Source organism: Heteronotia binoei, chromosome 18 (assembly GCF_032191835.1).
Source record: "Heteronotia binoei isolate CCM8104 ecotype False Entrance Well chromosome 18, APGP_CSIRO_Hbin_v1, whole genome shotgun sequence".
In the NCBI taxonomy this organism is placed as follows: Eukaryota; Metazoa; Chordata; class Lepidosauria; order Squamata; family Gekkonidae; genus Heteronotia; species Heteronotia binoei.
This window is the reverse complement of record NC_083240.1, coordinates 16,043,053-16,059,148: the sequence shown is the minus strand read 5'-3', so window position 1 is coordinate 16,059,148 and position 16,096 is coordinate 16,043,053. Positions and strand designations below refer to the sequence as shown.

General features: G+C 46.6%; 1 protein-coding gene across 1 annotated transcript in view; it reads right to left on the bottom strand.

The window, feature by feature from the left end:
- Positions 1-16,096, bottom strand: part of EPHA8 (EPH receptor A8) — a 91,814-nt gene that overhangs the window by 12,613 nt on the left and 63,105 nt on the right. The window contains exons 5-11 of the mRNA XM_060259173.1: positions 15,039-15,374; positions 10,865-10,989; positions 9,786-9,948; positions 8,281-8,377; positions 7,873-7,940; positions 5,441-5,566; positions 2,991-3,176 (exon numbers count right to left, since the gene is read on the bottom strand). Coding sequence (XP_060115156.1) covers positions 2,991-3,176; positions 5,441-5,566; positions 7,873-7,940; positions 8,281-8,377; positions 9,786-9,948; positions 10,865-10,989; positions 15,039-15,374 — 1,101 coding nt within the window. The remainder of the gene's footprint in view (positions 1-2,990; positions 3,177-5,440; positions 5,567-7,872; positions 7,941-8,280; positions 8,378-9,785; positions 9,949-10,864; positions 10,990-15,038; positions 15,375-16,096) is intronic.

Here is a 16,096-nt window from a genome sequence, read left to right as displayed (position 1 = left end):
TGTAATTGGACAATGCCAGGGATGAAAGGGGCAGAAGGGGAAGAGGAAGAAGACCGTAGATTTATACCCCGCCCTTCTGTCTGAATCAGAACATAAGAGAAGCCATGTTGGATCAGAATGGCCCATCCAGTTCAACACTCTGTGTCACACAGTAGTCAAAAAAACAACAACCCACAAGTACCATCAGGAGGTTCACAAGTGGGTCTAGAAGCCCTTCCACTTTGCCCCCTACTTTGCCCCAGAGTTTCAGAGCAGTTTACAATCTCTTTTATCTTCTTCCCCCACCACAGACACCCTGTGAGGTGGGTGGGGCTGAGAGAGCTTTTTCAGCAGCTGCCCTTTCAAGGACAACTCTTACGAGAGCTATGGCTGACCCAAGGCCATTCCAGCAGCTGCAAGTGGAGGAGTGGGGAATCAAACCTGGTTCTCCCAGATAAGAGTCTGCACACTTGGCCGCTACACAAAACTGGCTCAGTGGTAGAGCATCTGCTTGGCTTGCAGAAGGTCCCTGGTTCAGTCCTCAGCATCTCCAGTTAAAAGGACCAGGCATTAGATGACACGAAAGACCTCCACCTGAGACCTTGGAGAGCCAGTACCAGCCTGCGCAGCAGCGTCACTGAAGGTCTGTTTCAGTACAAGAACACTTTTGTTTCTTACATGTTCACGTGAAGGCAACTGGACACTAATACGATATCGGAGAATAGCCCCATGTTGTTTCAGCTTTCCTTGCTGAGACAGATATACCATACCACCCTGAACATGTCCAGTCTCATCCGATATGTCCAGTTAAGTCATCACAAATGATTTCCCTGTTGGCCATAAATCCCTTACCTGGGCTGGCCTGTCATTCTAGCAAACAACCCCTCCCAGACAGACATTCCCTGCTTACCCTTCTGCCAGGGTTGATGGGAATTATCCTTTGCAAGGCCACCCAACTTGAACCGGTATATAAAATGCCCACTGACCTCAGTGACCCAGCATGTTCTGTGCATGCATCCACAGCAGCTCCTGTCTGCCTCTACCTATACCAGGGGTGGCCAAACTTGCTTAACATAAGAGCCGCATAGAGTGAACGTCAGATGTATGAGAGCCGCAAGACATGAACGTCAGATGTTTGAGGGAAGGAAGGAAGGGAAACAGATAGGGAGGGAGAGGTAGAAAGAAAGCAACTTTAACTTTAAATGCGGTCTCCAAGCTGCCAACTGGCTTGGCTTGATGAAGTAATTTAAAGAGGCAAATGCCTTCTCCCAGCCAGCCAACAGCTCCAGAGCTGCAGTTTGGCCACCCTTGACCTATACAATGACAAAGAGAGGCAGTGTGATATAATGGTTACAGTGTTAGGTTGTGATCTGGGACACTCAGGTTCAAAACCACTCTGCAGTGGAAACTTGCTGGATAACCCTGGACCAGCCTAACCTCCCTCACATGCTTGTTGTAAGGATAAAGGAGGAGGAGGAGGAGGAGGATGTAAGCCGCTTTGGGGTTGAAAAGGCAGGATGTAAATGAAGTAAATAAATGAAATGCTGCCAACTGCACAAACACAAATGCACTCAGCATATTATTTAATTGTGGGATATCAAAGCTCGAGAGGAAATAGGCATTATAAGCACATTAAGTTCCATTTGCAAACATGCCCATTTGCAAACACCGGCAATGATTACTCCCATTCCTTGTTCATAAAAAAAATTGCCATCTTTCAGCATGTCTTTCAGCCATGCTGCCCTCATTCTAAAGAGTCCCATCCCTGTTGGTTGTCAGCTCCAGGGTAGGAGATTCCTGGAGATCTGAGGATAGATCCTGGAGAGGGCGGGATTTGGAGAAGGGAGGGGTATCATGCCATAGAGTCTACCCTCCGAAGTATCCATATGCTCCCAGGGAACTGGTTATGATGGCCAACCTCAAGGGGGCACCTGGAGATCTCCCTCTGTTACTGTTCATCTCCAGACAACCAAGATCAGTTTCCCTGGAAAAATCAGCTGCTTTGGAGGGTGGACTCTATTGCGTTATACCCTGATGAGGCCCCTCCCCTTTCCAAATCCCGCCCTCCCCAGACTCCACCCAGAAAGTCTCCAGCTATCTCCCAACACAAAGCTGGCAACCCCAGAACTGACCTCTGCAATCGGGAGATCAGTTGTCCTTCCATGGGATCTCCAGTCACCACCTGGAGGTTGGCCACCCAATGTGTGACATCCTGTTGACGAGGACGGCCTGCTCGACTGTGGCCCTCTGTCAACCCCATGGAACTGCAAGAACCACCCACCAGAGCTCCCCCTTTGCTCTCACATCCTCAAGGGAGGGATGGTGGCTCAGTGGTAAAGCATCTGCTTGGTTAGCAGAAGGTCCCAGGTTCAGTCCCCGGCATCTCCAACTAAAAAGGGTCCAGGCAAATAGGCGTGAAAAACCTCAGCTTGAGACTCTGGAGAGCGGCTGCCAGTCTGAGTAGACAATACTGACTTTGATGGACTGAGGGTCTGATTCAGTATAAGGCAGCTTCATATATGTTCATAAACCTGCCCTTCCAATTCCTATGGTGCAGAGGAGAGCAACGAGGATGATCAAGGGCCTAGAGGAAGAACCCTATGAGGAAAGGCTGAGGGCCTTGGGAATGTTCAGGCTGGAAAAGAGAAGATTGAGGGGGGACGTGATTGCTCTCTTTAAATATCTGAAAGGCTGTCATTTAGATGAGGGCAAGGAGCTGTTCCACTTGGCAACTGAGGATAACACCCGAAGCAATGGGCTCAATATTAGGGGGAAATTGTTTACAGTCAGAGTAGCTCAGAGGTGGAACCAGCTGCCTAGGAAGGTGGTGAGCTCCCCTTCATTGGCAGTCTTCAAAATGTGGCTGGATGATTATTTGTCAGAGAAGCTTCAGGCTGATCCTGCACAGAGCAGGGGGTTGGACTAGGTCTGTATGGCCCCTTCCAACTCTATGATTCTACGGTATCTCTATGATATTCCAAATCCCAACCTGCCCCAGGCCTCACACCTACTTTTGGTCACGACCCCTTCCAAGTGGATAACGTTGGGGTGGTCGAACTGAGCCATGATGCTGGCTTCGCTCAAGAAATCCCGGCGCTGCTTCTCGGTGTGACCCGCTTTCAGAGTCTTCACGGCTACCCGCAGTTCCCTCTTTCCCGGAAGCTTCAGACGCCCGTAGCAAACTTCTCCAGACTCTCCTGTGGAGCAAGAGGGGTAAACACGGCATGTTCAGATGGATGCCCTCCAAGGTTTTTTACCAAGCCGCCGCCTCCGGACCCCCCAGCAGCGAGGCGGGAGCAGATGTTCCTCTCTTCCCCAATATTTATTGTTCCTTAGCTTCCCTGCACTCTGCCTTCCACTCCCCCGAATTCAATTTAGCTGGGAACATTTCTAAAATTACATCTCTAATTGGACCGTGTGCAATTTGCTGCTGCTTTCGGCTCCTTCGGTTCCTGCACATGTTTTTTTTTTGTCTTCTGCATTACTGTGGAGTACATGCACATTGATAAAAGGCTGCTTTCCCCCCCCCCCGCCCCCCCACCAAGAAAGCAAGGCAATTTTAAAAATGTATGGCGTTTTCGGAACTCTGCACACATAGAGTTCCCAGCATGTCTACCATACAGATATTAACCAGACCAAGAAACGGTTAGCTGGAGGACAGCTATCGTATCATAGGGCTTTGGGTTTTACCTTTGACTTCTGATGTTTTTTCACAGACTAATTATATAAAGAGTTTACAGATTCATGTGCGTAGCCGTGCTCATCTGAAGCGACAAAGGAGTGGTGCCTTTAAGACCAACGAAGTTTAATTCTGTGTATAAGTTTTCATGTGCACACACACTTCTTCAGATACATTGAAACAGATTTCGCCAACCGTTACATATGGGGGGGAGTTAGTTGCTGAGAAGGGCTAACTGGAGTCAAGATGCATAAGTAACTGAATGATAAATATATAGGTAAGATCTTATTAAAGCAGTTGGCAAAACCTGTGGATAGCAGCAAATTAGCATACAGATAATTGAAATGTTAACAAACAGATGCAAGAAGTGAGTGACTTAGCATGTCCAGTGAGATAACTCAATATCTCCGTTAAGCACTGGAGGGTTCCATAGTCCTGCGTGTTCGTATATGGATGGTGTTTGCCTGATACAGACATGTGCTTTTGTGCATCATTATCACATCATACAAAAACAAACAATATAAGGGTACACATACTCACATCAGGGCTGCTGTTTTGTAGCGTTGTATCACTTCATTTGTGTGCATCACCATTTGGGAGTGGGGTGGGGGGAAACCCATATAAATGGAAAGCTATCGCAAACTGCTCCTTCCCAGATTGCTGTTTCTACTCTACTCTTCTCCGATAAAGGGAGCTTATCTCCTGAAACTCTTGTTGGTTTCTAAGGTTTGAATCTTGCTCTTCATAGAATTGTGTACCCCACCATCCCTTATCGTAAACTGTTGGCTCCACTTTCCTAGGAAACTACAACTAAGGTTGCCAGCTCTGGGTTGGGTGATGTTTGGGGGGGGGGGGTGAAGCCTGAGGAGAGCAGGGTTTGGGGAGGGGAAGGACTTAAACTAGCCATTTCCTCCAGGTGAACTGACACCCGGAGACCAGTTGTAATCAGTGTTCCCTCTAAGCTGCAGAGTCTTATGGGCAAAAATTCTACTTTGTGAGCTCCTGCATCAATTAGTGTGCTCTGGGGTCATCCTTCCTGAGCTAAGACAAAAATGTGTGAGCTGGAGGCTAAAAATCATGCTAATTCAGCTTAGAGAGAACACTGGTTGTAATCACAGGAGATCTCCAGCTATCACCTGGAGGTGGCAACAATAACAGAGCTTGCCATCTTCTGGGCATGGAGCGGGAGCCGTGGGTGGGTGTTGGGAGAAGGTATTTGTGAATTTCCTTTGTGAGGAAATATATGAATTTCCTGCATTGTGTAGGGAGTTGGACTATCCTGGAGGTACCTTCCAACCAGTGCTCCCTATAGGCTGAGTTAGCGTGAGCTAGCTCACAGAGTTTTAGCTCCCAGCTCACACACTTTTGTCTTAGCTCAGGAAGGATGACCCCAGAGCTCACTCATTCATGCAGTAGCTCACAACTTTAATTCCAGTAGCTGACAACTTTCATACCAGTAGCTCACAAAGCAGAATTTTTGCTCACAAGACTCTGCAGCTTAGAGGGAACATTGCTTCCAACTCTATGATTTTAGGATTCTAACCCTAACTAAATCCCCCAGGGCAGGGGTGGCCGACGGTAGCTCTCCAGATTGTTTTTTGCCTACAACTCCCATCAGCTCCAGCCATTGGCCATGCTGGCTGGAGCTGATGGGAGTTGTAGGCAAAAAACATCTGGAGAGCTACCGTTGGCCCCCCTGTCCCAGGGTCTTTCTCACAGATGTTTGGTATACCCAGAATGATGAAGGGGTGAGAATGTGTAAGAAAGAAGAAAAACACACACCAGACCCGATGACTCTTTCGATTTTAATCCTGGAGGCTTCGATCTCCCGGGTGAACTCGTGTATGGCTTGGCAGGGATCCTCGTAAGTGTGCGGCTCCACGTAGAATTTCGACTCAGGGAATTTCACTGTGGGAAGTTCAGTGCAAGTCAGGGGGGAAGCAAGATCTCAAGGCAGCGATGCAAAGAAATGTCAAACCCCATATCCTATAGAAGGGATTCTTAAAGGGCTAATTTCTAAAATGAGACATGCTTGAACTGGACTTGTCTAAAATTCACACCCTTGAACCCAAAGATATTCTCCTTAACCCCAGATAAATGAGGGCTAGTTGCGGGTGCCAACAGGAAAGGGAATTGAGCAGGGCTTTTTTTATAGCAGAAACTCCTTTGCATATTAGGCCACACACCCCTGATGTAGCCAATCTCCTGGAGCTTACAGTAGGCCCTGGACTAAGAGTCCTGTAAACTCTTGGAGGATTGACTACATCAAGGGGTGTGGCCTAATATGCAAAGGAGTTCCTGCAACAACAAAAAGCCCTGGAATTAGGTACAAACACAGTGGCATTCTGACTGGGGACAAACCATCCCCCTTCCCGGTTCTGTTCATTTATTGTACCAAAATTTTGCTCCAGTCGGCATTCTACTCCTGTTGAACTAAAAGAATTTCTAAAATTTGCTGCAAAATCAGAGATTGCCCTCAACTTTTAGTTTGCCAGTATCTTCTCTTCCATCTGTATTAGCACTACACATATCTGCACTGGCAAAACACTGCCAAACAAACCCAAACACTGCCAAAAAAAAAAAGCAATCTTGAGAATGACCTTACACAAAATTCTTTTTGGCCAGTGTTGTTCTGATGCACCCATGTGCTACTGTGGCTTTGTGAAATATCATACCCCAAAATCCTGATGTGACCGTGTATATAATCACAGAGGGGGTCACTTTTTTTGCAGTGTATCATCAATTTGCAGTGTATTATTTGTGAAACATCACACCCCAAAATCCTGATGTGACTGTATATGCAATCACATAAGAGTTACCTTTTTACAGTGCACTATCCATTTGCATTTGTAATATGTGAGAGACACTCTCACATATTACAAATAACTGAGAGCTTCTGCAAATAACTGAGAGCTTCTGCAAACTACACCTCACATCATTTGGACATAAAAACATAGGGCAGTGGCAAATTCCTAATGCAATAGCTCCATTTTCCAAAACTGCATACATTGTCCCAAGTTCTAAAGTCTGGAAGGAAAGTGGATAGAAAGAAATCTGAAAAGTCAACCCCTGCACTCTACAAGGGTAAGTCAGGCACAGCCCGTTTCATGGCAAACACGTTGCTGAGGCTCAGGGCTTTTTTTGTAGAAAAAGCCTAGCAGGAACTCATTTTCATATTAGGCCACACCCCCTGATGCCAAGCCAGCCGGAACTGCATTTCTGTGCGTTCCTGCTAAAAAAAAAAAAAAGCCATGCTGAGGCTTACTCCTGGAATGATAACAGCAAATGGAGCTGGAAAATAGCACTGGAGCAGCAAATAGCATTGGAAAAAGTGCAGAAAAGGGCAACTAGAATGATTAAAGGGTTGGAACACTTTCCCTATAAAGAAAGGTTAAAACGCTTGGGGCTCTTTAGCTTGGAGAAACGTCGACTGCAGGGTGACATGATAGAGGTTTACAAGATTATGCATGGGATGGAGAAAGTAGAGAAAGAAGTACTTTTCTCCCTTTCTCACAATACAAGAACTCGTGGACGTATATATATATACATATATATATTGGCCACGGTGTGATACAGAGTGTTGGACTGGATGGGCCATTGGCCTGATCCAACATGGCTTCTCTTATGTTCTTAAGAACTGAGACCAAATTTTCAGGGCCCCTGGGCAGGCCATTTGCTCCATTTTGGGGGCATTCATAGACACATTGCCTCCCTCCTTCATGGAAGGTTTCAATGAACTTGGGCAGCACGAGACCCCTGCTGTAATGAGCGTGGCACATGAGTGAGGGGGCGTGGCCCCATTGTGCCCCACTATGGCTACGGGCCCATTGCCATTGCCACTGCTAAGATGTGGGGGGCTGTGGCACTGACTGCAACCTGCTGAAAAGCAGCACTGCCCCCCTCTTGAGGCCCAGTGCCCCGGCAGCTGCCAAACAATGCTTACCCCCAGGGCTTTTCTTGTAGCAGAAACTCCTTTGCATATTAGGCCACACACCCCTGATGTAGCTAATCCTCCAAGAGCTTACAGGGCTCTTAGTACAGGGCCTACTGCAAGCTCCAGGAGGATTAGCTGCATCAGGGAGGTGTGGCCTAATATGAAGAGACGTTCCTGCTAAAAAAACAAAGCCAAAAAAGCCTTCTTACCCCCGATGCCAGCCCCATGACAAGTCTGAAGCTGGACATACGTGAAGGTAACAGGACCCCTCTGCACTCACCCTGTCCATTCTGATAGTGCATTTTCTCCTCGTCAGAGTCTTGGAAAGCCTTGCTGTAGCCACAGTGCCTGCACGCAGAGGGAGACGCAAATCAAGACAGGAGAGAGATTGAAATGTCACCTTAGAGGAGAGGCTGCCGGTCTGGCTTGGGTGCCTGTCAGACAATCTCAACAGTCATTGTCAAAAGTCCACTCAAGTTTGTCCTCTCTGCCTCAACGAAGCCACATTCCAGCAGCGGCACAGGCCAGAGCAGGGTGTATGAGGGGACAGAGGACCGAGGGAGAGAGGTGATTTTATTATGTATGTACTTACTACATTTATAACCCATCTCTCTCCCCAACGGGCACCCAAAGAGAAGGAGGAGGAAGAGGAGGAGGAGGAGATTGGGTTCATACCCTTCTCGCCTACCTTTTCTTGCAGATCAGAAAGAGGAGCAGGGAGACCAGACCGGAGATCAAGGTGAGGCAGATCCAGACGACTGTGGTGGTATCATAATGGCGAGCTACTGGGAAACAAAAGGTTGCGCTGGATTCTAATTTGCTGCCTTCGAGGATTTTCAGAGGCGAGGCTGTGGCCCGATCCCTCATTCAGTTCCCAGTATCTCCGGTTAAAAGGACCAGGCAATAGATGATGGGAAAGACCTCAGCCTGAGACCCTGGAGAGCTGCTGCCAGTCTGAGTAGAGAGTGCTGACCTTGATGGACTAAGGGTCTGACTCAATGATTCTGTAGAAAACAGCTTAGAAGCCAGGAGCTCCTTTGCATATTAGGCCACACACCCCTGATGTAGCCAATCCTCCAAGAGCTTACAAAAAAGAGCCATGTAAGCTCTTGGAGGATTGGCTACATCAGGGGTGTGTGGCCTAATATGCAAATGAGCTCCTCCTCGAATTCCACCCCTGGTTGCCATCCAGGTCGGTGTTGTTTGCTCTGACTGGCATCAGCTCTCCAGGGTCTCAGGCTGAGATGTTTCCTGTCTCCTCCTGCCTGATCCTTTTAACTGGAGAACCAGGGGTTGAACCTGGGACCTTCTGCATGCCAAGCAGATGCTCTACCACTGAGCCAGAGCCCCAGTTTTTGTAACCTGGCCAGAAGAGGTTGTATGTATGTATGTATTTAGATATTTCATAGGAGTTGGAAGGGACCCACAGGGTCATCTAGTCCAATCCCCTGCACAAGGCAGGACCTTCACAAATACCTCCCTCTAAATCCACAGGATCAACATTGCTGTCAGATGGCCATCTAGCCTCTGTTTAAAAACCTCCAGGGAAGGAAAGCCCACCCAAGGAAGCCTGTTTCACTGAGGAATTGCTCTAACGGTAAGGAAGTTTTTCCTAATGTTGAGCCGGAAACTCTTCTGATTAAATTTCAACCCGTTGGTTCTGGTCCTACCTTCTGGGGCCACAGAAAACAATTCTGTGCCCTCATCTATATGACAGCCCTTCAAAAGCTGACAATGCCCAGCCATTTCATGTTGTCCCCTGGGTCTTAGGCGCAAAGCGTTGACCATGAAATTTCTGTAAGAATGTCAATACTCCCTTTTCTACTCCCTTTTCTTTCCAGAGAAGACCCAAAGTGGCTTACAACATCATTTCCCCCTCCTCCATTCTACCTTCCCAACAGCAGCCTTGCAAGGTAGGGGTAGGCTGAGAAAGAGACTGGCTCAACCAAGTTCAGTTGGCAAGTTTCGAGGGATTCGAACCTGGGTCTTCCAAATCCTAGTCTGACACTTTAATCCCTATGCTATGCTGGCTCAGAAAAGGTTGGGAATGTTGTACCATTTTAAGCAATCATGGGGAAAATAACCCAACTCCCGGGTTGGTTTCTAAATTTGTAGGGGAAGGGGCCCCATGCCAAGTGCTGCTGGGCCTCCCCCCGCTCTGCTCTTGGACGCGCTGCTCCCACGGTTCCTCACTTGCTTTGGTGGTCTCCACTTCCATGGCCTGGCTGAACTTGCCACAACCAGCAGAGGTGCGGGCCCGGACTTGGAAGATGTAGCGGGTCGCGGGCTTGAGTCCTGAGACAGTGGTGCTGTTGCCCTTGGACTTCAGCGTGGAGTAACTCTGCATCTCTTTGTCCTAGGGTGGTAAACACAGTTAATAGGTTTACCAGAGAGACAGAACTTGCAGACTTGGGTTTGGAATAGGCACAAGCATAATATATTAGAGCAGGGGTGCAAACATGTGGCCCGAGGGCCAAATCAGGCCCCCGGAGGACCCCTATAAGGTCCATGAGCAACTCATTGTCATCTGCTTCCCTCCTTCTCTCTCTCTTGCTTCTTTCTGCACCACAGCTTACTTTGACAGGCTTGCTCAACTGCACCAGAGGTACTGAGCAAAGCCTCTATTTTCTCCATTGGCTGACCAGCACATGAAGCAACTTATGTACAAAAGCTGACAATGCCTAGCCATTTCACATTGTCCCCTGGGGCTTAGGCTCAAAGCGTTGACCATGAGATTTCTGTAAGAATGTCAATCAAAAGAATGTCAATCAAAAGGCTTGCAACTTACAGACACACACCTGAACAACACCTGAACTCAAGATTGCCACAGCACAGACATTAATCTCCAGATTTTATGTTATCAGAAACTTTTAAATAAACAAAATATTGCAAGAGTGCTCATCTTTTAAGCATGTTTTAGGTTTTTTAAAAAATCTTTAATTGTGTTTGTGTCCTTTATAAAGTTTGAATCTCCGCTACGTGACATTCCATTTTATGACATACATGGCCTGGCCTAACAAGGCCTCATTTAGGTCAGATCCGGCCCTTGTAACAAATGAGTTCGACACCCCTGTTTAATTAGAGGGATGGATGAATCCCTTCCCCCCCACCCCCACCCTCCCGCTTCTGTTTGCATCCTGCTGCTTTCTGGTCCACCATCTATCCAATCTAACTTCCGGTTTAATTTTTATTTAGAGAATGTACACACGATGCTGCCTTATACTGAATCAGTTCTACCACCTCTCCCCCCACCCAGCCAATAAACCAATTACCTTTTCATAATATTTGATCTCATATTCCAAAATGATGCCGTTGGGTTGGTCTGGTTCCTGCCAGATGAGGGTGACGCTGTTCTGACCCACGTTCTCTTGGTGAATGGCCAGCACCTGGGATGGGGCTAAGAAAGCACACAACAGAGAGTCATGGAGGAAAAGAGCTGGGCTTTTTTTTTTTGTAGCAGGAACTCCTTTGCGTATTAGGCCACACACACACACCCCTGATGTAGCCAATCCTCCAAGAGCTTACAGGGCTCTTCATACAGAGCCTACTGTAAACTCTTGGAGGATTGGCTACATTGGGGTGTATGGCCTAATATGCAAATGAGTTCCTGCTACAAAAAAAGCCCTGGGAAAGAGAGGATGTGGCTCAGTGGCAGATCATCTGCTTGGCATGCAGAAGGTCCTGGGTTCAATCCCTGGCATCTCCAGTTAAAAGGACTAGGCGGTAGGTGATGTGAAGGACCTCTGCCTGAGATGCTGGAGAGCCTCAGCCAGACTGAGCAAACAATACTGACTTTGATGGGCCAAGGATCTGATTCAGGATATGGCAGCTTCGTATGTTCAGAAGCAGGGCAACAGGGATGAGACACATCTCATCTGTATATAGATGCATGCAGGGCTTTTTTTGTAGCAGGAACTCCTTTGCATATTAGGCCACACACCCCTGATGTAGCTAATCCTCCTGGAGCTTACAATAGGCCCTGTACTAAGAGCCCTGTAAGCTCTTGGAGAATTGGCTACATAAGATGGGTTGTGGCGACGGGTGGAATTCTAGCAGGAGCTCCTGATGTAGCCAATCCTCCAAGAGCTTACAAGGCTCTTTTTTGTAAGCTCTTGGAAGATTGGCTACATCAGGGGGTGTGTGGCCTAATATGCAAGGGAGCTCCTGCTAGAATTCCACCCCGGGTGTTGCCTAATATGCAAAGGAACTCCTGCTACAAAAAAAGCTTTGGGTGCTTGGTTTGGAACAATTATTAGCAGCAATTTCCATTATCTGGCTGGTGCCTGTGACAGACAGAATGCTCAGCTAGATGGACCACATTCGGATCCAGAAGACGCTTCTGGTATTTCCAAATTAAGAGCATTCCCATCAGAAAACAAGAGGAGACTCAGGGAAACTGAACATTAATTAGGGATGAGCGAACGTTCGGTATCTCGTTCCTTTTGATAGTTGTTTCTATTTTTATTAACGAGTGCGGTTTGCCAGTTTTCACTGTCGGATTTGTATGCGCAGCATATTGTTTACCCGTGCAACTAATAACAGCACTTATACCCACAACATGCATCACTTATCCAGATCATATAGGCATAATCTCTAATGGGGACTTATTTATTCATATTATATTATTTATTGCACTTATATCCTGCCCTCCCCAAACGGGCTCAGGGTGGCTAACAAGAGTCACAATTCGATGACAATTCACAATATGACTGTAAAACATTAAAATATTAAAACAAGTTAAATACCGCTCAAAATACTTGAACAATTATCATTGCACAAATAGCTCTAAAATATGGGTCTAATGGAGAGGAGACGGGAAATTATGTGAGAAGAAAGAAGCATGGGTTTGATTTTCACAAGGCAGAGCTGACTCTGAATTCAAGGATTTTCAGGTCAAAATAACAGGGATGAGAAATTCAACATTGTCCTTGGTATAAATGACCAATATACTATTTTAGTTTTCCCCCTCTGTTGCCACTTTTATTTTATATTTAGGAATTTCTTTGCTTAGTGGAGTAAAAGCAACTTGGGGTGGAGATTTGAGGGGAGAGGGACCTCACAGTGTGAGAGGTTAAAAAAACAAAACACACAATGGCCTTCTGCTGAAAATTGCAGCCACAACGGCTGCAATTTAAAGCTTGTATAAGGGAAGGAGGGGAAAAAAACCTTTCACAATGATCACGAAACTACACATAACAGTGTGCTCACATCCCAGGGCAAAGCTGTCAGTGGAGTCGCAGAAAGAACGCTCAAATGGAGCATTAATAGAAACTCAAACTAGCAATTATCTGTGTGCATTTAGAACTTTTACCTGCATCTCCTTTTCCGTGCGGGAAGCATTACCCTCCATGAATCGAAGGAAATTTCCCAACCTACAAAAACAGTAGGCCAAGACAGACACTCCTGCTCTGAGATACCTATATTTTACAAATCTGCAGGGTAGTTCCGGATTTCATACCTTTTTTCATTTTGCTGATATTTTATGTCAAGGGTTTTGATTCTGTACTTCTGTTTGCTAGTGATTTTTCACTCTCTCAGTTCCCCTCCTTATTAGAGCCCCTCTTCTACATGCCATTTGTTCAGACAGACCCCCATGGTCCCTAGCTTACCGTTTTTGGTGGTCGAGAGGGACGACTTCCGTCCTAGTTCACTAGTGGAAAAGCTTTTTTTTCCAATCCACAATGATAATGCTAATTTGACAAATAATATTGGAAAACATACCCGTTGTACAGAAGGGAGCCTCATTTGGAAGATACAGAAAAGGGCTTTTTTTGTAGCAGGAACTCCTTTGCATATTAGGCCACACACCCCTGATGTAGCCAATCTTCTAAGAGCTTACAGGGATCTTCTTACAAGGCCTACTGTAAGTTCTCGGAGGAGTGGCTACATCAGGGGGTGTGGCCTAATATGCAAAGGAGTTCCTGCTACAAAAAAAAGCCCTGCAAAAAATAACACATAACTGAAGAATTGTGGGTATGATTTACACAAGGGAGAATTTGGGGGTGGGAATTGCAAGGATGAGAAATCAGAACACATCCCATATAGCAAATTTCAAAACTGTTCTCTCTAAATTCAGAAATAGAAAGTACATGGGTTTTAAAGAATGATTTTAAAACAGAACAGATGTATAAGGGCACAAAATTACTTTCTCTGAATCCAGGGGGGAAATAGTAAGCATTTCCAATGATCAATTTGCACTTTATAAAAAACCCCAATTATTTGCATTACTCAGACCGATTTCTGACTTGCCTTACGCCGCTCTCACACGTCTCTTCTCAGTGGGGCTTCCGTCCAATTTCACACTATCTGCCCTGGGGCTGCAACTAGCATACCCTTTTTCATGAGGCAAACAGAAACCTCTAAAAACCAATTTCTGTTTGCCGCTCGAAAAAGGCGATGCTAGTTGCAGCTCTGGGGCAGCTAGTGTGAACTCGCATGGAAGCCCCGCTGAGAAGAGGAGTGTGAGAGCAGTGTAAGGCGAGTCGGAAATCGGTCTCATATATCTTCTAATTTTTTTTTTAAACTAAGTAAATGTTATGTATGTGGACTCAAGTGAGAACTGAATTGGGTGTTCCTGCCTGGCTCTTTGAAGCCAGACGACCAGAGCTTGGGGACTTGGGAACAATGGGCAGCAGAATCCTGAAGCTAAAGCGTGTGGCACAGTCCCTGCTGCCCTGCTCCAATCATGGACCTCCTGCTGGTTTGAACGATCCAATAGAATGCTTGCGCTGGAACCCTCCTGAGTTGTATAAAGTTGGCCCCATTGGCCCAGTTTGCCAGTCTTATGCTTCGCCTTTACTATGCTGAAATCAATAAAGAGCTGACGTTTCACTACCACCTCGCCTCTTCAATCCGTAGAACCCACTATATTATAGTAAAGTAACCACAACAAAGGTTTTTCACACAGAGAAGTGCTGCCTCAGTGTAAGATTATCTGTTTGGCATGTAGAAGGTCCCAGGTTCAGTTTCTGACATCTCCAGTTCAAAAGGATCAAGTTGTAGCTGACGTGGAAGACCCCCCAGCTGAGACCCTGGAAAGCTGCTGCCAGTCTGAGTAGACAATACTGACTTTGATGAACCAAAGCTCTGATTCAGTATTGCAAGGCCTTTTTTGTAGCAGGAACTCCTTGCATATTAGGCCACACACCCCTGATGTAGCCAATCCTCCAAGAGCTTACAGGGCTTTTAGTACAGGGCCTACTGTAAACTCCAGGAGGATTGGCTACATCAGGGGTGTGTGGCCTAATATGCAAAGGAGTTTCTGCTACAAAAAAAGCCCAGGGTATAAGGCAGCTTCATGCGTTCAGGTTACATAAAAGTCTGATCGAACAGTGTCAGCTTTGTCCAATGAAATGCTGAAAAGACGCCTCTCATGGGTCAGTTCTGTAGCACCAGCCCCAGAACAGAAGAGCACATGAGAGCTGACTGACAGGGGCCATCTCCTACCTGCCTGGTTCGTGGTGATGTTGACAGCGGTGAATCTTGGTGGCTCGAGACTCAGCTCAGAGACCCCGTTGACGGCCTCCACCCAGAAGGAGTAGTTGGTGTGGGCCAGGAGATTGGTGACAACAAGAGAGCCCTGAGCCAAATTTGTCTGCTGGGGAATGAAGCGGATCCCAGCACTGCAGGCCTCGCATTGGCCCGAGTCCCACGTGCAACGGCGACAGAGCACGTTATAGATGACATCGCTGCGGCCTCCTTTATCCAGTGGCGGGGACCACTCCAGGGTAACCGAAGTACCATTCACACTGGATAGCAGGTTCAGGGGAGCAGAAGGAGGCCCTGGAAAGGATGGGAAAGAGCAGAATCAGGCTGAGTAGCACTCAAAACCGCAAGGTTTGGGCAGCAAGTACTTGACACAACAATTCTGGTGAAGCTAAAGTGTGTCTCAGTCTGTATTAATCTGTACCGTTTTAATTGTTTTAATGCTGCAAACTGCCTAGAGAAATTAGACGATTCATAAATTTAACAAAATAAATAAATAAATCAAATGTCCCCTTAAATTGAGGGGTGGGGCATGATTGCTGTCTCTAAGAATTTGAAGTGCTGTCACTTTGAGAGCCAGTTTGGTGTAGTGGTTTGATTCCCCACTCCTCCACTTGCACCTGCTGGAATGGCCTTGGGTCAGCCATAGCTCTGGCAGAGGTTGTCCTTGAAAGGGCAGCTGCTGTGAGAGCTCTCTCAGCCCCACCCACCTCACAGGGTGTCTGTGGTGGGAGAGGAAGATAAAAAAGATGGCGAGCTGCTCTGAAACTCAGATTCGAAGTGGAGAGTGAGATATAAATCCAACTTGCCATCCGGGTAATAGCACAAAAATATTAATTTTATTGTTTTTAGAATTTTAATTGTAGTTAAAATGTTATATTATATAAAATGTTATATTATATTAAAATGTTATATTATACAATGTATGTATTGAATTCTTGCTGTTAGCCGCCCTGAGCCTGCTTCGGCGGGGAGGGCGGGATACAAATAAAATGTGATGATGATGATGATCATCATCA